Here is a 21,153-nt window from a genome sequence, read left to right on the forward strand (position 1 = left end):
TCTACTTACCCCCTTCTTTACTTCTCTACTTACCCCCTTCTTTACTTTTACGGTTTTACCCTACTGCTGCTTGGATGCTTACTTTTGCCTCTGTATTGTATTTGGCAATGAGGTCTTTAAGAAATCTTACTATGCTTTTGATAATATCGTACTTCATACATCTCTTGTTTTGCTTTTGTGATTTTGATCTATCAGCTTTTGAGATGGTAAAATTTCAGCCTACCTGGTTAAGTTTGTGAATCACGGTGGTATATTTTTCTTAGCTTGAATATAGATTTTTTGGATGCTTAATATTCATGTTTCAGGCTATGAATTTGCAACAAGTAGAAATAATTATAGAAATGCCCCTTTAAAAGAATATGAAGCCAAGGAGAAAACATGTAGAATGCCAAAATGCATGTTTTCTGCAGCGGTTGTCTTGTTTACAGGCATAAAAAATATAAAAGATGATATATGGCATGAAAACCTTTGGATTCTGGGTTTGGATGAGAAATGCTATTTTTAATTTCTGTCATCTTTTGCGGAACAGCAAGGTGTTATTTACTCATTTTTTCTACTGTTTTGCATAAGATGGTTATTTGTTTGATTAAGGTATTACTAGATGCTCTTTTGTTCTTTATTTTCCAAGTGATCCACAGTTGCAGCTTTTTGTTTGGGATGCCTTTTAATGCTTTGTGGTTCTCCGAGAGAATCCCACTTGAACCCAATTCAGATATCACCCGTTCCTTGTGGACATGTTGGCTCGAGCCGGTTTGTCATGCCAACCATCCATTTGACTCTATTTGTATGGTGGACATTCATAGATGGCATTCTCATAGATTCATGTTTACATTTCCAAATCGAGAAAAGCCAAGATAAGGCACAAAGGTGCAGAGCTTGGGAATCGCCAAAAAGTGCGGAGCTTGGGAAGGGTTTTGTGTGATTGCTTGCAATTGAAATTCAGAAGTGATGCTAGATGCTAAGTTGCTAACTGAATATCGAAATGCACTCGTGTGATGATTGAATTAGATGGAAACAATCTCAGACCACACCATATGACATAAAGCAAAACTTTATTTTCAATGCTAAAATTATTATCAATGAAAGAGAGAATCGGCAATGTTAAGAGCAAGAAAAGGGGAAGAGATTTTTTTGCCTTCTTCCTTCCTGTTTTGAAAAGCATGGTATAGGGACCAAATCAGGTAATGAGCATGATACCATAAGATCATGTCTCTTGGCTTTCAGGCGATTCATATAATCGTGGAGAGAATAGATGGTCCTAAGTTCGTTCTGATCCTGGTTCGCCAGCAGTACAAACATCTCCGGCTAGAGGGAAAAAACAGAACTGAAGGAGAATGTCGCGGACCATGTTCCAGGTGAGGGCGAGACATCATTTGCATGGCACAAACCAGGCGATTCTGGCATGTAAATAGACCATATTACATCCCACAGCTAGAAAACGGGTTAACAATCAGAAACGCATTGACTGCTTGAGAAAGCAACATTACCTCAGATTGCATCTTTACAAGTAAGGTGTATGAACAATTCTACAGGCTCCTAGTCTTCAATTAGCATCATGTGTTGATACTACTATAAAATGAATGGCAGCGACAAAACCCAAAAGAAACCAGGATAAAATGAACAAAGAAAGGATAAACCCTTTAGCATGATACCCTAAGCGATTTGGTGGGATTCCAAAAGGCTAGTTACTCCTGATCAAAATGGGAAATATCAATTTAACCATAAGCCTCAATCTCAATAAATCTTGTTTCGTCGATTCATAACAGTTCCTTCTTCAGTTCCTCTAAAGCCTTGATATATTAGTTGTGGGACTGTGCCTCAAGAAGAATATTTGTAGCTGCATTAACATCATTTCTAGCATGCACAAGTGCCTGCCTGGCTGAGTTCCTGTCAAAACCGATAGAGACAAGGGTGGCAATGGCATCCTCTGGTGGTTCTGCAGCTGAAGGCGCGCTGTAGGTTCTCTGAGACGAACAAAGTGAATGAGTCTTCAGGTAACGAAGGAAGTGTATAAAATAAAAGTATTAACATAGATTTATTGAATTAAAGGCTGCTATGTGACATGAACTTCAAATTCAATTTATATGCACTATTCAACCGAATCAAATAAGAAAAGCCATGAGAACAGAAAAATGGTTTGGGATTCAGAAGCACCTAAAACAAATGGTCATCCCAATGATTTTGCATCAGCCATTCAAAATCAAAAACAAGTTTAAACCAACATACTGTGAAATTTGAAAACAAATAACACAATGGTGGCCGTGCAACCTATCATCATTGCCATCGGTAGATAATTGTATGTTTCAAGAAGATGGTCAAAGGAAAAGTTCAGTAGGGATACTTGCCTCCACATGGCGACCTGGGTAGGATGGTACAGTTCCTACAACATTTCGACTTGGTGCTCCAGGTGAACTCCCCATGGATGGCAAAGAAAATCTCGAAAAGAATGAAGCAACAAACTCTGGGAACTGTAATGCACATGCAACATTGTGTATCAGTGAGCATATGCACAAAAAAAAGAAAAGAAAGCGAGATTCCAAAAAACTTAAATATTGATTTAAAATGAAACTGAAAGTCGGAGTGAATTACTAGTGAAAAAGAAAGTACTTTTGCAGCCCTAATTTCACTTCACATCTTTCCTAAGACGAAGACTCAAAGTGCCACCCAGGTGGGTAGCTCAATAGACGGCCCCAGCTTCAGAGATTGACATTTGTAATAAGAATCTCTCAATTACAGCCCCTAAACCTAATGTCTCCTCGACCATAAACACGCAGCACTCTCTATTCTGGCAGAAATCACATGTAAACTAAAAAATTGTAAGAAAATTCTTGCAGGAAAGAAATCCGATCCAAGTACTTTTTTTTATTGTTCTATCCCAACCATGCACTCATGAATAGTCAAAGCACAAATGCCAAGGCGATATACATAATTTGCTGACATATAACAGAAGAAAAAGAAAAGGACATAGCAGTTTCCCTTTACGCAAGATCAAGTGTGAAATGTAACCTTTGCTTTACGAATGCAGAAGATGTTCATACGATACAATGAACCTGCAAGGATGCCACATATCCCTGGTAAAATGGATCTTTTCCAGGCCGATAATAGAAGCTGCCAGGCAGATTTAATATGAGATCCTTAAATATTGAGAAACAAAATAAGAAATATACAATGTGCACCCTTTACCTGAAGGCCAGCAAGATATACAAAAGACTTGTCAGAGAAGCGAACACGGAAAACACGAAACCATGTTGAAACTGGAATGTCGAAGTAAAAGGGCACAAATGAAGCAAATATGAGGCCATAGGGTCCAGATGTGATTAGGTTCACCATGGGATCTGCATAATAATAAGTGTACTTTACACAAAAATTATACTCAAAATCTGCAGAAACAACCCTATATTAACATACACAGAGGCGTAGTTTAATCATGAGGAGGACGCTGCATCTGTAAAATGTTCTTGATCTATAGACTATAGAAGTTCAAGCAAAAACATAAATAACTGTGAATTCTATCTCTCTCACATGCACAGAGCCACACAACTAGGCATTGAATCCTGGATACAAAAGGAAAGGCACTAAAGAGGTAAACTCCAGTATATTTTTTTTTATTTTTTTAAAAAAAAACTGTTGGAAATAGCTGATAGCACATATCCAATGCCTTCCATTCATCATTATTTATAAAATTTTTGTCATTTTGCAATCCGTAATGTAGGTAAGGCTGCATATATCTTCCCTCTCCATAACCTACCATGGTAGTGGAGCCTCGTGCAAGAATTTGACCTTATATAAATTTGTTTTGGTTCTAAATTCTGCACATGGAATGACCGAATAAGGCTGATCACCAACCAGAGGTACATATAATTCCACAAATATGAAGAGGAATTTGTTCCTCTTCTACATGCATCTAAGCTTTCCATTCCATCATTGTGGGAGCTTTGTGCAATGACTGTTATCCATTCTCTTTACTATCCTCTCAAGTAATTTCCGGTATTCTCAGATTATTAAAATATGAAATTCCAAAGGATCACAGTTGATCAAGAGTGTGAGAAAAGAATCCATTTACTCAGGCTGATGCAATTCCTAAAGGTAAGAAAGGAGGACTTGCACAATCTGCTCAGCTACTGTAGAGTTGAACAAAATACAGAAAGCACACTTTTCCTTATAGAACATGCAAAAGGATCCAAGGACATGAAGGTTTGAGAAGAGGCATACACGAGATAGGGCATTCTCCAGTTAAGCTAAGAGGGAAAGGAGTATGACAAGGTTATTTCATAAAGAAAAGAAGAAAAATGGATTAGTATGCCCCATGGCCCAATGCGACATTAAAAGAAAGAGTCAGTGGAAAGAGCCAAAGAGGATTAGAAAATGATGGACAAGGTCAGCTTGTTATTCAAGTCTACACCAAGCCAGTTTCCTTACACATATTAGCGACGCCTCAAGCTCTTGAAAATAAAACTAATAAAAAGGAAAATCTAGGTTTTGACTTCTCATTAATTTTTTCCCCAAAATATTTCTTGCCTGATATTTCAGAAATGAATGTAATTAATGTCCAACCAGAAACTAAAAGATAATAAATGAAATGACTGATAATTAGCAGAGAGGGAAGAGATTAATGAATCAAAAATTAGGATTTAACTTAATATGCATGTGCAGCAAGCACATACCTCTCAGGAGCGCTAAAGCTAGAACCTCAAGGAGTAGTGAAACTACTACAGAGAACAAGATAAATACCTGCATTGGGGTAGACAAATTTAAAGTAAACAGAACAGGAATAAAACATCTGCAGAAGCGTAAAGCAATCATCTATTGTTTGCTCGATTGAAAAAAGATAAAAGGGTATGCAAAAAAGATAAAAGGGAATACAGCTATTATCAACAAACCAAAGATATATCTAACAGTCACAGAATACTATGCAGCTAAGTCACTCATTATCATGCACTGTATGGACTCCCACATCCCAACCCAAGTAAGAATTGGTAGAGGTCAGATGCAAGCACAAAGAACCAGGTAGGAAGGTAGGATAACCTTTCACAATTCGTTTGATTACAGCAAACTACATGCAAACACACCATATCAGGTGAATGGGACATTCATACCACTAATAACGTGTCCTTTCCATGATCAAAACCCCAGGTTCAAATAATAAGAGAGCCTAAAGTTAAGATAATAAGCACATAATACCATCAACAATACATGGTCCTTGTAAGTTATGTACATGGCATCACAGAATAATATATTTTAGGCCTGCAATTGATCAAACATAGCCTTTGTGAAAGATAAGAGCACGTGTATTCATATTTAAGAATGCTTTTGTTTTTTTTTTAATAAGTTGTGGTTATATTGTTAAATTTTCAGGGAAGAGAGTGCAAAGGATAAGGAGCATGCCACCAAGAGCTCCTTGTTATTGAATCATTCGCAGGAATATTTGGGTAATTCAATATACTTGTTGTGTCATATGACACAGAGACTTCATTTGATAATCATACAAATGGCATGCCCTACAAGTTAAAGCTTTGCAAAGCCAACAAAAGATATTTCCTTGTTAGCTAAAATTGAAGGATTATAGGATGGTAACACAAGCACCCTGATTTTCTATTGTCAAGATATGTATCTAATATCCTTGAAGCATGGCTTTATAAGCTACCTCATTGTTACCATTGCCAACTTTAACTTACATTTCAAATTATGCTCCCACTTACATCTGGACAGCTGTCCTGAGGCCCACGTGAGCTCTTATACAAAGCAATCAAAGTAGAGTTTTTCGTGAAGCCAACCTCTATATCAGTGAAAGATAAATATATAATCACATTGAGACCTATACCTAACACGTAACATTTCCCAACAAATTTGGATGGTTCACAAAATAGGATAACCCTTGACATCGATCCAGTTGCAATTTGGTATGTTGAAACTTCTCCTCCAGTACACTCTATCCAAGGTCATATTCCAACTTCCTCAATACTTTAAATCTTGCCATTATTTTCTATATTTTTCTTTTCTCATCCCTTCCACGGAAATATGATCGTTTTCCATTCAATACACCAACATGCCAAGTTCAATTTGCTCCACCTGTCTTAATGATCTTCAACTAATCATAAACCCAAATGCACTTCTACTCTCTTATTCTCACTCTCTAGTTACTTTACTGATCTTGTAGTAATAACTAGAGAACTCCATCCCTTTATTCATACCGTGGATTGTTTGGGAAGAGAGAAGCACTAAGGCATTTTAGGAGAAAGAAACTCATTTTCAAATTATGGAGAGAGGATGATCAACTCTCCCCTGCTCTTAATAAAGCAGAGCTTGGTTCCCTTCAGAATGTTTTCCTATTCAGAAAAGAAAATAAAATGCAGAGAGAGAGATCCCGATTAATTGAAAATATATATACAAACATACAAGGGGTTCCAGTAGATGCACATTTATCAAGTAATCAAACACAGAGAACTAAATCAAAGACAATAAGCCTCATTTCTCAATTCTTCCTCTCACCCATCACTAAAACTTACTTAAGCCACAAAAATTAGAGAACCTGAAAATTGAAATAAATTTATTATCGCAGGTAAAATTACTCACCAAATACTTATTCGAGCCTATCTGTCTCTCAAATACCCTGAAGTAGTATAGCAGATAAAGTCCAAATACGAGCTCTGGCGTAGAAGAAAAGGCAAAAACCGACACAATTAATTTCCAAACATGAAGCCCGCCGAAAATATCCTGCCACAAGGACCAATAAAAAAAAATAAGAATCCACTCTAAATGTGACATTGGAGAACTAGCGGCATGCATTTCATACAAGGATGTAAAAAAATATACTTGACATTAATATCACCAGGATTTGCATGAGGAGATTCCCAACAAACGAATTGGCGGGATCATTCTTACGTCACTATTCTACTCAGTTTCTTTTGACAAAGATCATAACAAATTTCTCCAGGAAGTTAATGTTTCTCCAAGGTTCAGCCAATAGTAATCTGTAATCCTGATTTTCATTGATGAATCTTACGGGGCATTTGGTTGCTCATCCAGTGAGGCGAGCTTGAGGTGAGTGTGAGGTGAGTATGAGATGAACATTACCATGTTTGGTATGAAATGAAGAGTGAGCATGAGTGTTAGAATTTTAATCTTACAATTTCCATACTACCCAATTTTTTGTGTATAAAAAATAAGAATAGATTAATTTAATGGTTGTGATTACTTCTCAATAAGGGATATAATAGTCTTTTGAGTATCAAACTCATTCTCCCTTGTGGAGATTAGTCAATCTCACCATTTTAGTGAGCTTGGTTAATCTCCATAAATAGGGAATGAGGGTGGGATGAGTTTGGGATTCCACCCTCCCAAACTCAACCAAACGAGGGAATGAGTGATTCCCACCATCGGTCTGCCTCATTCCCCCCTCAAAATGCCAACCAAATGTCCCGTTAGGGAATTTGAGTATTCCAGCCAGAAAATAACATTATCATTAACTTGCATCTTCTGTAACTTGACATTAATAAGATCCGTAATAGTGAACCACAGAACTGAATACAATAATTTTTTACTCCATTATTATACTTCACTATATTAAAAAGAAAGAAATAGCTAAATTTGCATCAAAATGAGACACTAAAGATCCCAACTACGGGAGCCCATCACGATGATTATTGCGAGTACAAGCGTATAATATAGCTCAACATTAAATCAGTTCAGTCAATAATACTAAAGCACCAAATTCAAGAAAATGGATTTGCAGGCAGCTGAATTTCTTGACCCCTTTCATACGATTAAGCATAAAAACGCAAGATCCAATTCTAGCACTGGAAAATGAAAATCCCAACAAAAGATGATATAAAATGTTGATTGATTAAACCCAGGTCTTGAAACGATGAACGAAATTAAACCCAGTTGAGAATACTCGAGGACAAAGAAAAAAAGAACAAACAAACAGTGCGTCAAAATTTTGAATCTGAAAAAAAAAGAGAGTACCTGATATGATAATCCAAGCTTACTAGAGCGACCTCGGATCCCAAAGAAGATAGTGAAGATAGCAGACGCGATAACGAAGGCTCTCGTGACTGGAGCATTGTCTGTGATGCAGACAACCCGATAAGAACTTGATCAAAGCATTAAGTAGACACAGATAACGTACATATACACATATATACATATATGGATGAATAAATTTAGAGTACGTACTAAAACCAGAGGGGCCGCCGTTCATCTTCGCTTTCAGGAGCGAGAGCGAAGAATCAACGACCTTTTCTTCTCCGTCTTGTGTTGTTTTTCTGGGCTCTGTAATTTGTTTTGTTGCCTTTTATATCCCCAATTATTAGTCCTCCTGAGTGACTGAGTCTTGACTCCTGAGTCCTGACCCATTCCTTCTCCTATCTTTTTTTTTTCAGTCTTCATGAAAACTAAATAATAAATACACTTAAATAGGTAAATTGGGTAATATCAGCTTAACAAAATATGTCATTTCACTTATTTTTTAATTTGTATAATCATTTATTGCTTGTTTTGGTAGTAAAAAAAATAGTTTGATTGGGCCACAAAATGGGCCTAGTCCAAAGCTTCTGTTCAAATCTACACAACACAATCGATTAGGTTAATGTCTCTTCTCTCGTGATCTCTTTCTTTTTTTTAACCTAGAACGATACCAAACAAATTTACCCTTCGTACAGTTAACACATGAGTCCGCACACACAAAAGTTTCTACCTCTCATGTGATCTTTATTAATTGCAAAGAAATGTTGGGTTGGTGAATCTGTTTTCTTGCACCATAATCCCAAAAACTTCAACCAATTCTATTCCTAGGAGTAACTTGAAGATGAAAAATCCCTTTGAATATCAGCAAAAAAAATCAATCATGGTCTTCAACATATAAAAACCCATAGTACATGACCAACTATAGGCTTGAATCCTCCAAACTCCATATGCAACTTGTGCTGGTGATTTAAAAGCAATATGGGCATGCTTGTACCTTCAAAGGCAAAACTGGAAAAAATTGAAAAAAAAAAAAGAAAAAAAAAGAGAGTAGTCAATCAAGTTTTGTTCCCAAAATGAGACTCATATATTTCTAATACAGATCACAACTTACAAGTTACAACATCTGCCTGTACATTAGGTGCAAGTTTGCATCCTTGTGAACAAAATCTTCTCAGAACAACTTCCATGACTTTGAACTCTAATCTCTTTATTCACAAAGTCAAGAGGAAACAAAAAGAAAAGAAGGGGGAGCTTATTCACAGGATTTTATAAGGCCTAAAACTGGGGAAAAAAAGTCGATCGTTTGTAATCTCTTCATTCCAAGATTTGGGCCGGCCAGAGGGATTTCCACGTCGAAATCTCATCTTGCAAGTAAAGCTTTCTAATTCCACCATAAAAGCCACCAGCTTCGTCGCCTTCTTCTCGATGATCCTTCCTGCTAATTGTTGTTCTTCTCCATCTTGAGCCGGGGGTGTACTGTTTGAACTCCAATATCACTGTATCTGTTAGCAGAGAGACATTATTTGTTGAGTTCTTACAATGACAACCATTAGAGATCATTGGCATACAACTAATGATAAACCGAAGTACACAAGAACTTTCTTGCATGCTTATGTATCTGTGACTGGAAGAAGTTCTTGCAGACAAGGAATCTAGATAGAGAGATGCACCAGAGTATGATGAGTACCCAAACTGCATCTAAATTTATTTGTTGATTCAGTTTACAAGTCCTGATCAACATGCAGGCACGGGGAAATTCGAAGGTGGCTTGCTTCAAAGCCAGTCATCATTACCATTCTCGTAGACTCGAGACAGTTCACGGATGTTACACAATTCACATAAACATAGATGTTCAATCTTAGCCATGTCTCTGATATATTGTTGGAATTCTCCAAGTGGGGATAGTGAAGAATACACGAATATCAGATTAACAACTTTGGTATATCTTGTTAACAATGGCAGTAAAAGAAAGTGACTAGAAGATCAAAAATTTTAGAGAGTTTGCTTACCACGATATGGACAATGACAGTAGTTTTCATTTCCACTACATGATTCCAGATGACCAACAACACAATACCACCAACCTGCAACACATTTTTAGTACAACTTAAAGTCATTGCTTAGCAAGAGGCAGTGTAGCAATTTCATAGCAACAGACAGCTCTTTGCCTTTTTTTATTTTTTTTTTCACACATATAATCATTACCATGTCATTTAATATGTAAAGTGTGATCCTTCATGAATTTCTTCGAGACATTAAATTTAAAATGATTTGATAAATATACCATATGGGAATTCCTTATTTCTTCTCCACTGGATCTCAACATGATCACCAGGATTTAAGTCACTTAGGCAGTCAGAGATGTGAAGAACATTAGAAGGAGTGTCAACAGCTGGTGCTCTTATCCTATCCCATCGTATATTATCCTCTGTCATACGCCTTCCGCAAGTTGAGTAACTGCAATACAGATCCATTTTAGGGTCAAATTGAGGGCAGGCTTGGCTTTACATATTGGCTAATCAAGTGAAATCCAATTTTCTCCACTTGCTTGGAAAATTTTGAACTGAAAGGAATTGGCATTGGCCTACTGCCTAATATTTTAGTAAATCCGAGGATTAAAAAACCCAAAAATCAGATAAAAGTGACAACTTTCATTAGCCCTTGGAGCTCATAAACAAATGTACAAACAAACACAGACACACATATAGTAAGGACGATTCGAGGGAATTTCATGGATCATACCTTGCCAGGAAGGTGTCTGTCTGTGAATCATAGCAAAGCTTGGCATCATAACATGACAACATAAACCCAACATTTCGATTCTGTATCATGCATACAGAGCAAATGATAAGAAATTATAGCAGTCAATCTACTACTAGAAAGAAATACCAACAAAAATCTTTGGGATTATTAAATACCTCTCGATTGTAGACCTGAGCTGGGAAGCAGAATTTGCCACTTTCAAGGGAGAGAAACAAAGCCATGATTGAATCAACCGGCAAAGAATTTCTAGGCTCATTTTTGCATTCTAACTTGGGTCTAATCCAAGAGAGAGGGAAAATTCTCTGAACAAAACTCAAAAGCGCATTTTGTTTGTTTTGGGCCAAAAGGGTTGGTCTCTTTGTTGAGGCTAGATGACATTCCCATTCTCTATAAGCAGCATCACCAATCAATCTACCCCACTTCGGCTTCATGTGTTTCTCCCAAAAGTGATCACTTCTACACCTTTCCCTCAAAGAAGCACAAACTTCTGCCATGCTACATAACCCAGCCGGCGAAAGCCGCTCCAAAATGCATTCCAAGGCCAAGTCAGGCAAGTCCAGCAAAGAAATCACTCTCTCTTCCTCTACCCTTTCCACCTTAGCACCATGATTGATCTTCTTCAATGGCATGATTTGGGAAGCTTGGTAGAAACTAATATCAAGCGTACCTTTCTGCAACCAAGAGACAATGAAACTACATAATTCCTCCCAAAACCAAGGAAGTGACAACAATCTCCAGTCATTCGTCATTAAGAGGAAGGGCTTTAAAGAGAATGACTTGGAGAGCAGGAGAAAAGAAAAGCATGAAATCAGGAAGAAAAGCATTTGGGTACTTGGTTTTGATGATCAAAATGAGATGATTCAGAGTAGCAAGCAACAGCCAATTACAATTCAAGAACTGGTTCTAGTTTCTAAAACGCAACCACCATAAAAAAGGAGCATCTAAATAAGCGTAAGCGAATGTATGTATTTCCCTTTTAAACTTTTCTTCAAACACCTTGGCCTTGACCACTACAGGCCCACTAATGGACACGAGACCGTGCCAGTTAGGCTACAAATTAAGGGAACTGTCCACTGCGGTTCCATTAATGAGGGACATCTGCACACACCACAATCGACAAAGCCTTAATTGTTGCTAGTTAAATGTGCAGCTCCACTCTGGCGCACAGAGTAGACACCAGCTTCCTTAAATGTGCAGTTGGGTAGCTCAATAGTGAATTCCCACCGCCAAATGGCAGTTAACTGTTAAAGAATCAAATACAAAGTAGATTTTAGCTGCTCAGAAATACCCATTTATTATCAACCTATGAGTTTTAGGTGGACAATCAAGAATCTTGAAGCAGAAAACAGATATGGTTAGGTGGGTTATGGGCCAGAGTTAGGTGACAAAAACACCAAAACTTGTCGAATATAAAGAGAACCGTAGTTCCCGAAACACCTGGAATGCAATATTTAAATGGGTATAATATGACAAACAAAACTTGTATGAGGAGATGATTCCTCCAAATTATGATCCTAATCGTCTATAAAGATGGAGAAAATGACCGCACCTGAGAGATTGATTGATGGGTTTCCAATAGTTTATGCTGGGTAGTGAACAAAGGTGGTAACTTTCTTGGTGGCTGTCAATGTGATTTGTCAGAAACCCATAAAAGCCCAACCTGATACTTCGCCTAACTTCTACCAAACTATCAACATCTCCCCACCACAGACCACAGCCATGTAAATTGCAATTACAAATCATGCAATGAAATGGAATGTGACAGCCCCTTTAAATATGACTAATGTGGAACTGCCAAATTGAATTTCATTGGTGGATTAAAGAATAATAATTTGGGTTTTGCTTGTTTGCCTTGTTTACATGTGATGATGCTTCCAATGCCATTTTGTGTTGGGTTTTTCTCCTCCTCTGCTGTGTCCCAATCAACCTAGTATTCTCCTTCCTTTTCTTAGTTTAGTGTTTTTTTAAAGTGAAACCACTAATGTTCCTTTGGGATTTCAGAGCATGATTTTTGTCCTATTGAGATATATTTATGTAATAGCATTGTTGATAATATGAGCATTTTAATGCTTCTGAAAGTAGGAAACACCCACAAATTTATAAAATTGAGATAAAAAAATTTGATGATAATTTATGGAGGATTATTCAAAACGCATGAGTTTGTTCGGTGCACACTCGAAGCCAAAACTCATTTTTCTTGAAAAGGATGAAAATTTTCTTCGTTACAATAGAAAATTAGAAAGAGTGTTTTGGAAAAAAAAAAAGAGTTAAGATTTACGCATTGATTCTTATTTATTTTCGCGATTTTTGTTGAACCGCATGCATCAAAGGATGCATATACGGTTCCTTGATGATCTAATTTTATTCTAATCAACCGATTTTAACGAATAATAATTGTGTATTTTATAGGAAAAAACAAAACAACTAATCACATAATTGATTTCATATTAATATGGGAGAGTTTATGAGTAAATAATGAACTATCATGGCGACCAAAATTATTGGCATCAATCTGCCCGCGGAGTCGCAAAAGCGGTTCCGCCATGCCAAACGTGTAATTTTCGCCAGCGGATGACTTTGAGGACCTTGTCAAGTGACTAAACATGACTCATAAATATGTAGGGGCCATAATTGAGTGGATTATTAGGACCACTCATATTTATAGACTTTGCCCATTAAAAAGTTTGCCCTAACACTTGCTCCATTAAATGACATATTTGCAGTCATATATAAATAACATGTAATAAGAAAATGCATATTTCTATGCTATTTATTTATGATATAAGTAACGGGTTCATTGTAATAGCCCATACTAGTTTTAGCTCTCATGTAAAACGCTTTTTTAAATTTAGAATTAAGTTTGACATATTATATCATAGACTTTACATCTTCCCCGGGACGATATGCGACAAGAGGTGACTTACCCAATATCCCAAATTTGACACTGCAGAGACTTCTGGCTTGCTCATTCGAGTCGGATGCTACACTCATTTTTATTTCACTCAACTTGAGCAAAGAATTGATATTTTTCAATTTTGATGCTCCAAAATCTTAGGTGCTCCGGGTTGGTCTATAAAAGAACAAACCCTAGTAGACCATCATTTGGCATAGGAAACCCATCAAATGTTATGACATCATTAATTCCTAATGGAATCACCACAAAGAAAAGAAAAGAAAAAGGAAGCCCTAAAAAGGAGGGGGGCCAAATGAAATGAGTTGCTTTTTGGAGATGGTTACTTCCAATAATTGAGAGTCAATCAATTGAGATTCAAGGACTAAACCATTAAGAAACATTGATGATGCACTTCATGTGCTATCAATTAAGGTGCATATTCATGTGGTCCTGAGTTATATTGTAGCTTGTGACTTGTGACAATCCATGTATGTAAATAGAGATGATCATGAACATGGTTTTGTTCCAAATTAATTATCCCAAAAGTTTATTTGTATGTGTTTTTTTTTCTCCTTTTGTGTTAAACTTTCTAACTACTCAATGGATTATTAATTTATGTGTGTATATATATATATATAGTGTCCCCCAACTATACCCAAAACTAAGGCAACAAAAGTGGGTTTATGGAAAAGTTTGGTGAAGTAAGCAAAAAAAACAACATAGAATAAATATGAAAAATCAAGAAAGAAAGAAAGTGCAATGGTGGGGTGGGATTGTATGCTGTGGATAAACTACAGCTACAGCAACAATATTTTTTTTAATTTTTAAAAATTATATTTGTGTTTGGATAAATTTTATGAATCCAATAATATATTTTTTTATACGGGATAAAATTCAAATTCAACATGAAAAAAAAAATTTAAAAACCATGACGATTCTAGATCACTGAATATAAACTCAAAATATTCTAAACATCTCACGATGAACTTGGATTGTGTTTTGATTTTCACTATTGATATATTGATCATATGATGAATCCATTTCCCTTACAATGACCAAAAAAATTCACTTTATAGCTAAGTTACAAAGACAAGAATACCCCTCACTATGTAACCAAGATAATGAAGGAAAGAAATCTTGGGGAAAATTTTTTTGTCAATTCATGCATAATGGCCCTTTTTTTTTCCTAATTAATGTTGTTTACAAATGTTGGGATAATTAACATGATGAGCTAGGGAATCCTGATCTACCCCAAATCTTTTGGTTCTCTTGGAATTATTCTTTCACAGCAACCTCAACTCATCAAAAAGTAGTCTCTCAATCAAGCAAATGAGAGAGAGGGGCATCATCTTGTCAAAGAAACCCACCCCAATTATTGGAGCCAGTAGATTGGTATGGGGTGAAGGTGTCACTATGACACCATGTGTGGATCTTCTACCAACTAAGCAAATATGCCTCAACACAAACTGGGGAATTCTCTCATTGGTGTGTCTATTTGAAAGTTTGATAGAGGATTCAATAGAACATTTTGAATCAAGGTTTTGAGGCCTTAACCGAGAATGACACCATTAAAGACTTGTCCTTTGAATATTTAATATGGGCCAAAATTTGGGTCATTAGGCCCTACGTATAGAAATTTCTCATGTGACGACATGATAAGTTTGGTCAAAACCCCACGCGTGATCACAAGGGTATTGCTCCTAGTGTGAATTGAACTCAGAATCCATCGAGTAATTTGTGAGTTTAATTTAATAACAAGATAGGAACAATAATTGGAAAAATGGGTATACAAAACCAATGTCGGCAGGAATGGAAGGGAAAAACAATGTTGTATTGAGGACAAGAACAACGACAACATCACATGAGGATTGCCAACTTTATAGAACCCCAATGTTGTTGTGAGATTTGTGACAGCAAACTGAAGATAAAAACTATGTTTAAGGGGGACCAACATCTTCAAACACATCGCTGTTCAGGAATGATTCTGTGCTGGAAAAGCTTTATTGTTGATATTATTTTATATGTTGGAAAGGATTTAACACCCACTTTCAATCATTCTCATATTATCTTATTCGAGATCAGCAGTAAATACTCATTTTATTACATGATTTGGTTATTGGAAAGTACAATAAATTATCCTTGAAAGTGAGTGGGTTAGAAAGTAGTAGTACTGGCCAATGTTCTGGTTTGATCCATATGCTTTCAGGCACTTTCTTCATCACTAAATTGCAAGATCTGCATCCATCAATCCCTACCATATCCACTATCATAAGAAAAAGAGATCCCAATTCATATGAGTAGGCATTAAATATATAATCAGTTGCAGTCAATAAGATAATAAATCAAAATTTTCCAATTACTAGGGTTATAGAGATTATATAAAAGGCAATAGAGCCAAAGCAAAGACAATAATCATGATGGGGCCATGAGATTAAGGCAGTCATAGAACACACAAGAAGACCCATATTTTTTTTTTGTTGCAAAAACCTGATATATCCAGTAACAAAGCTAGTTTTGATATTAAGTAGGCATAAAAGAGCAAGAAGCATTGCTCTTGCGAATAGTGCAGCAAAATGTGATGAAATATCTTTATGGCATTACAGAAGGAACAAGTACAGACGCTTAAAGGCCTAAGCCGACAGTTCGGCCATCTCTTCTTCGAAGTCCAGCAGTATATTGCTTCTCCAAATCCAGCTGGAGTTCCTTTTGCTTTTCGGCTTGGAGGAGGCCACCAACCTCTTGGTTGTCGGGCTTGTGCTCCACTTTGACATCGCCCTTCACACCCTACAATTGGCCATAGGTACCAAGGCAACCTCAGACTCTAAAACTGTGTTAGTAGGTTTATAAAAGTTGAGAGGAGAAAGAATTGTATGGGAACATTCAGTGAAGTTTGGTTACCTTGTGACGGCACAGAGCAATACGAACCACACAAATATGAAACAGAACTTAAAAGGCCAAGAGAACAGTATTTACCATGAGTTTATTGAATTTTTCCTGTCTTTCACGATCTCCAAACAGCGGAGCATCCCAGGGATGGGTAGACTGCTGAAAATGCCAAAAGGACAAATAATCAATTCCATAGAAGGAACCAGAGCAAAACTATAGTAGCACCGAGGAAGTAATTATGAACTCATCCAAAATACCTCTTCCACATTTGTGTTCTTTTTCGAACCCCAGAGTAGCTTCTTCTTTTGGTCAGTAGACAAAACACCCAACCCGACAAGGTTCCTGTTAACTGTATTATCCAAAAAATATTTAAATCGAGAACAATATCATGGAGGTGAGATATTATCAGGATTTCATTCAATCAGTATCAATTATTTGTCTGAGCTTCGAGTACAACATTTTCTCGGGCATCTTCAGACAGACTTTATTTTCAATAGAACTACTGTTTACACAGTACATGGTAAATTAAACCTCTCATGGAACTATCATCAACATAGAGTGCATCCATAATGACTAAACATTTATCCACTCAATAACAGTACAGCTGCCATATCGTTAATCCTAATTCTAGTCATCTGTACCATTGTACAAGAAGAAAATTTATTTTTACGCTGAGAAGCCTGTAAAGAAAGGGTTCCGAATGCACTACAAAAGCAGTGGATTGACAGAGAAATGCAAATATCCTCTCTACTATGTTACATAAATCCAAGACAAGCAGAAAAAGGTACCAAGCCTAGTGCCTTATAAGGGCAACCAATACACATTAATCCAGCCACCATACAGCTTCAAAAGAGGTTCAACGCATACACAGTATGCAAATAAATTAGACTAGCCAGCTTTCCCCTGGCAAAGGAATTTTTTTATCCCCAGACAGTATCATAATAAAGGATATCATCTCGTCAATATAATTTCCACCCAATTTAACTTCTAACCCAAATATTTAACATAAAACATCAATCTTTTAACCTTCAGTCTTATTCGACTGTCCATTTCTAGTGCAAGCCAAATGATCAAATAACAGTCAATTAATACGCAGCAAAGCCACTTGTTGTCCAGAAAATAGAAGCATATCGTTTTACTTAAACCAATCAACATGCTCAAGCACAAAGCTCATGCTAAAAGAGAACCACACAATAAGAAAGAAAACTATTATAGGCATCTGTAGCTTAAGATGCCCAAGGCACCCATCTTAAACATCAACCAGCCATGTGGAATTTATATGGAGATGTTATGTACCTAATTCAGCAGCTCTCATCGCAGCAGACTTTGCAGAATCTAGATCAGTAGCTGCCTCTGCGACATTTGCCAGAGCCCATCCTTGTGTTTCACCATCCATCTCACGTGCTTGCTTTGAGCTTGAAGACTCCTTTTCAGTAGCTGTAGCTATTGGAACGGTAAAAAAAATCATAATCTGATAAATATCCATCAAACGTAGTGACAGTAACATAAAATGAAAGATTAAAAATGAAGAAACATAGATGAGAGACTACCATCTTTATCATAATCAGTCGCCTTATCTGGGCTAAATAGCTTTGGCTTTTTTGCAGACGATTCTTGATTTTCAGTTGCAAATGTAAGCATATTCTCACCCTTCTCTCCTGCTGCTCTACCATGCCCATCCCTGTCCCTATTAGCTTCTCGATCATCATGTATCTTCCTTTCCTCCTTGACAAGACTTTGACTTCCTGTTTCCTTTCGACCTTCCTTAAAGCGATCCCTTTCAATTCCATGCTCCTGGGATTCTTCATAGGAGAGTGTACGATCACTCTTGTAGTCCCCAGATCTCCTGTAGTAATCTCTTGTCTCATCTCGACCATCTCGCCTATGCTGGTCCCTCTCCTTCTCTGAATTTGAGCTACAATGTCTCCTACCAGATGAAGCTCTATTAGCTGATGAATCCTTGCCTTTGTACTTTTGCTTTTCATGAGACGGATCTTTCTCCTTGTATATATTCCCTGAACTATCATATCTATCACGATGATATCTGTCCCCAGAGTCTCTTGACCTGACATACTCACTATCTTGTCTTGTATGATCAAAACGAGTACTGCCTCTAGATGCTCGACCAGCATGAGAAGTTAACCTGTAGTTATATTTTTCTCCATCATCGGCATGCTTGTCATGTCTGATATTGTCATCATGCTTAGAGTAACCAAGGGAACTCCTGGAGGAATGACGATCAGAGTGTCTATGTGAATCAGCAGCTCCGCCATAAGGGTGTCGACCAGAATCCTTGTCTAACTCTCTCATATCATCCTTGATTCTTGGACGATTCATTGAGACTTTTGCAGGATCTTTACTTAAAGCTGATGGACTGCCTTTACGGCCATGCTTGGGACTCCCTGTATATATTCACCCCACAAATAAGTAGTTAAGTACCGATCACGAAAAAACAAAAAATGGAAGCAAAAACCAGTTCAACCAACCAACAGGCTTTTCAGGGAAGGATGCACCGTCAGCCACAAAAAGGGAATAATTTCTTAAACTTTAGCAATTCTTCTCATACGAATATTAATTAATGACTGACCAGATAAACCTCCCAACTTTTCAGCAGCAAGCCGGATACAAACAGCAGCAAGGACACCCCAACTGTGCTTTCAGTCCTTTCACATTATCCACACTTACACTCTCAAAAAACAGCAATCTGGGCATACTTTCCAAATCCAAAAGAACAGTATTACTTAATTTTACATCAATTTTTAGAAATTGAAAAATCAAACGACAATTTCAAATGACTAAAATGCTGTCCTGAATCCTGATCATAGAATGTTATCGAGATTTACAATCAACTTCACAGCATAGTTGCAAAAGCTATTTACCTAACATCTCCTGCCTAGGAATGGCAGATCAGAAGATAAAATGATAAATACATCATTCTTTAGCAACTTCTTGTCAGCGCAAGCAAACTCAACTAGATGAACACAAAAGAGACTACTATCACCAAAGCAAAAACCCGGAATATCAGAGACTATTGGTGCCAGTATGAATTATCACAGCCAAAAGGGGGGGGGGGGGAGCCAGTGATTCATGGGCTAATTTAAGAACCAACCATCAGATGACGATGATCCACCAACTGGAGAATGCCGACGATACTTCCTATTAGCTGCATCACTTAAAGGCTTATGGAATGCAGTTTTCCTGTCAGCATTTTCCTGGGGTGGCATCTGCATATCTGAATCCATAACCCTGGAACCAGATGACACAGATATTTCAACATAAGCACACACACAAAAAAAAAAATCAACAGAAGTAAAATGCCGCATAGGAGAGACACACAAATGCACATGCATTTGTGCACATGAATGAATGTGCACATGAATGCACATGCATTTGTGCACATGAATGAATGTGCACAGCATACAGGACATAAAGCAGAACATTTATTTGTCCTTAGGGTTTTCACTGCCAATAAAAAAAATTATCCTTAGGGTTAGCACTAAAAAAGAACCTTAGTCTGTTAGTCATAGCTAAAAATCTAAAATTAAGAATTCATTTACACTCCAAACTGCTCCAAACTGGCACACATAAAATAGGCATTAGGCAAGTCAAATTAACAGCTTAAGACCACAGTGTAGCTTCAGTTTGAAAATAGTTGTAATTATTACTTTCTGTACACTTCAAGCTGCTCAACCTGGCACGAAGCTAGTTTTCCCAGTCCACACATATAATCGGTATTAAGCAAGTCAAATTAACAGCTTAAGACTACAGTTGAGCTTCAGTTTCAAAGAAGTAACTATTACTCCCTGACCTCTGTACACAAATACAGAATCAATATCTGAGCCAAAATTCATTTTCAATCTTTCTCACCAGCAAACCAACAACGAATGCTTCCTCGTTCAAAAAATCACTGTTACATAATTCTAAATCCCCATCCTACTTTCAGCAGCAGGTAAAACAAGCCGCTTCTATTTCGCACTCTTATCATTCCCATATGAGTCTTTCTTTATCTCAGAGACCAAGAAGCAAATCTCGAGTTTAGAATAATTATGAGCAACAATGATGAATAGTTTTTAAGAAAAAAAAATCATCAAGTCGAATTTCAGATTGACTCAGACCTAACAAAATTCACTAAAAGCACGGTTAAAGAATTATTTCTAACGCTTTCTCGGCACAATCAGAGCCAACAACGAATCTAGGGTTCCGGAACCCAAATTTAAGTAAGCTACGATAAATTCAAAATTAGTAATGAAAACGAAAAAAAAAATTTGAATAACAAAAAACGAGAGATGGGATGCTAGTACCGTACCCGCGAGAGCGATTTCGTTCTTAAATTGAGAAGAGCTTCATATAATCCATGGCCTTTATTGTTGGTTTTAGGGTTTGTTCTCGTGGTGGTGAGATTTAAAGAGGTATATTTCAAAAATAGCTGAAACAATGTGAACATGTGTGTTTGGATATTCCTATTCAAGTGAAATAAGGTACACGTCAGCTTCATACGTGGACGCCACTCATTCGCTTTAGAAAAAAAATGAATATTTTAGTATTTATCGGAATGGACCAGCCCAAGCGTATATCCTGAGTAAGGCCCGATTATTTTCAATGGAAGTTGGGCCGAAAGTGGGTCCACAGACTAAAAAGTTGGGCCG

General features: G+C 37.1%; 3 protein-coding genes across 13 annotated transcripts; all 3 read right to left on the reverse strand.

The window, feature by feature from the left end:
• Positions 1 to 1,464: 1,464 nt before the first annotated feature.
• On the reverse strand, positions 1,465 to 8,303 carry LOC120013476 (rhomboid-like protein 20). Its single transcript, XM_038865303.1, has 8 exons — positions 8,176 to 8,303; positions 7,966 to 8,066; positions 6,574 to 6,714; positions 4,665 to 4,731; positions 3,184 to 3,335; positions 3,007 to 3,108; positions 2,346 to 2,468; positions 1,465 to 1,964 (listed from the first exon to the last, which is right to left on the reverse strand). The coding sequence occupies exons 1-8, from the start codon at positions 8,198 to 8,200 to the stop codon at positions 1,800 to 1,802; spliced, it is 876 nt and encodes a 291-aa protein (XP_038721231.1). The 5' UTR covers positions 8,201 to 8,303; the 3' UTR covers positions 1,465 to 1,799.
• Positions 8,304 to 9,016: 713 nt separating this feature from the next.
• On the reverse strand, positions 9,017 to 12,450 carry LOC120012354 (F-box protein At2g41170-like). 3 transcript variants are annotated; one of them, XM_038863746.1, is made up of 6 exons: positions 12,278 to 12,450; positions 10,884 to 11,969; positions 10,708 to 10,787; positions 10,250 to 10,422; positions 9,975 to 10,049; positions 9,017 to 9,467 (listed from the first exon to the last, which is right to left on the reverse strand). In XM_038863746.1, exons 2-6 carry the CDS (start codon positions 11,550 to 11,552, stop codon positions 9,280 to 9,282), a joined length of 1,185 nt encoding a protein of 394 aa, XP_038719674.1. In that variant the 5' UTR covers positions 11,553 to 11,969; positions 12,278 to 12,450; the 3' UTR covers positions 9,017 to 9,279. The 3 variants fall into 3 exon arrangements, with proteins under 3 accessions (XP_038719674.1, XP_038719675.1, XP_038719672.1); XM_038863747.1 differs by having other exon boundaries at positions 10,884 to 11,399; positions 12,278 to 12,435; XM_038863744.1 differs by lacking the exon at positions 12,278 to 12,450 and having other exon boundaries at positions 10,884 to 12,113.
• Positions 12,451 to 16,025: 3,575 nt separating this feature from the next.
• On the reverse strand, positions 16,026 to 20,927 carry LOC120013053 (arginine/serine-rich coiled-coil protein 2-like). Of its 9 annotated transcripts, none has more exons than XM_038864676.1 (7): positions 19,916 to 20,807; positions 19,617 to 19,875; positions 18,058 to 18,909; positions 17,804 to 17,944; positions 16,765 to 16,856; positions 16,595 to 16,666; positions 16,026 to 16,442 (listed from the first exon to the last, which is right to left on the reverse strand). In XM_038864676.1, the coding sequence occupies exons 2-7, from the start codon at positions 19,855 to 19,857 to the stop codon at positions 16,062 to 16,064; spliced, it is 1,779 nt and encodes a 592-aa protein (XP_038720604.1). In that variant the 5' UTR covers positions 19,858 to 19,875; positions 19,916 to 20,807; the 3' UTR covers positions 16,026 to 16,061. The 9 variants fall into 9 exon arrangements, with proteins under 9 accessions (XP_038720604.1, XP_038720605.1, XP_038720611.1 ...); XM_038864677.1 differs by lacking the exon at positions 19,916 to 20,807 and adding an exon at positions 20,814 to 20,927 and having other exon boundaries at positions 16,053 to 16,442; positions 17,804 to 17,950; positions 19,617 to 19,753; XM_038864683.1 differs by lacking the exons at positions 19,617 to 19,875; positions 19,916 to 20,807 and adding exons at positions 19,095 to 19,220; positions 20,814 to 20,923 and having other exon boundaries at positions 16,053 to 16,442; positions 17,804 to 17,950.
• Positions 20,928 to 21,153: the final 226 nt, after the last annotated feature.

The sequence above is a fragment of the Tripterygium wilfordii genome, chromosome 13, assembly GCF_013401445.1.
Source record: "Tripterygium wilfordii isolate XIE 37 chromosome 13, ASM1340144v1, whole genome shotgun sequence".
In the NCBI taxonomy this organism is placed as follows: Eukaryota; Viridiplantae; Streptophyta; class Magnoliopsida; order Celastrales; family Celastraceae; genus Tripterygium; species Tripterygium wilfordii.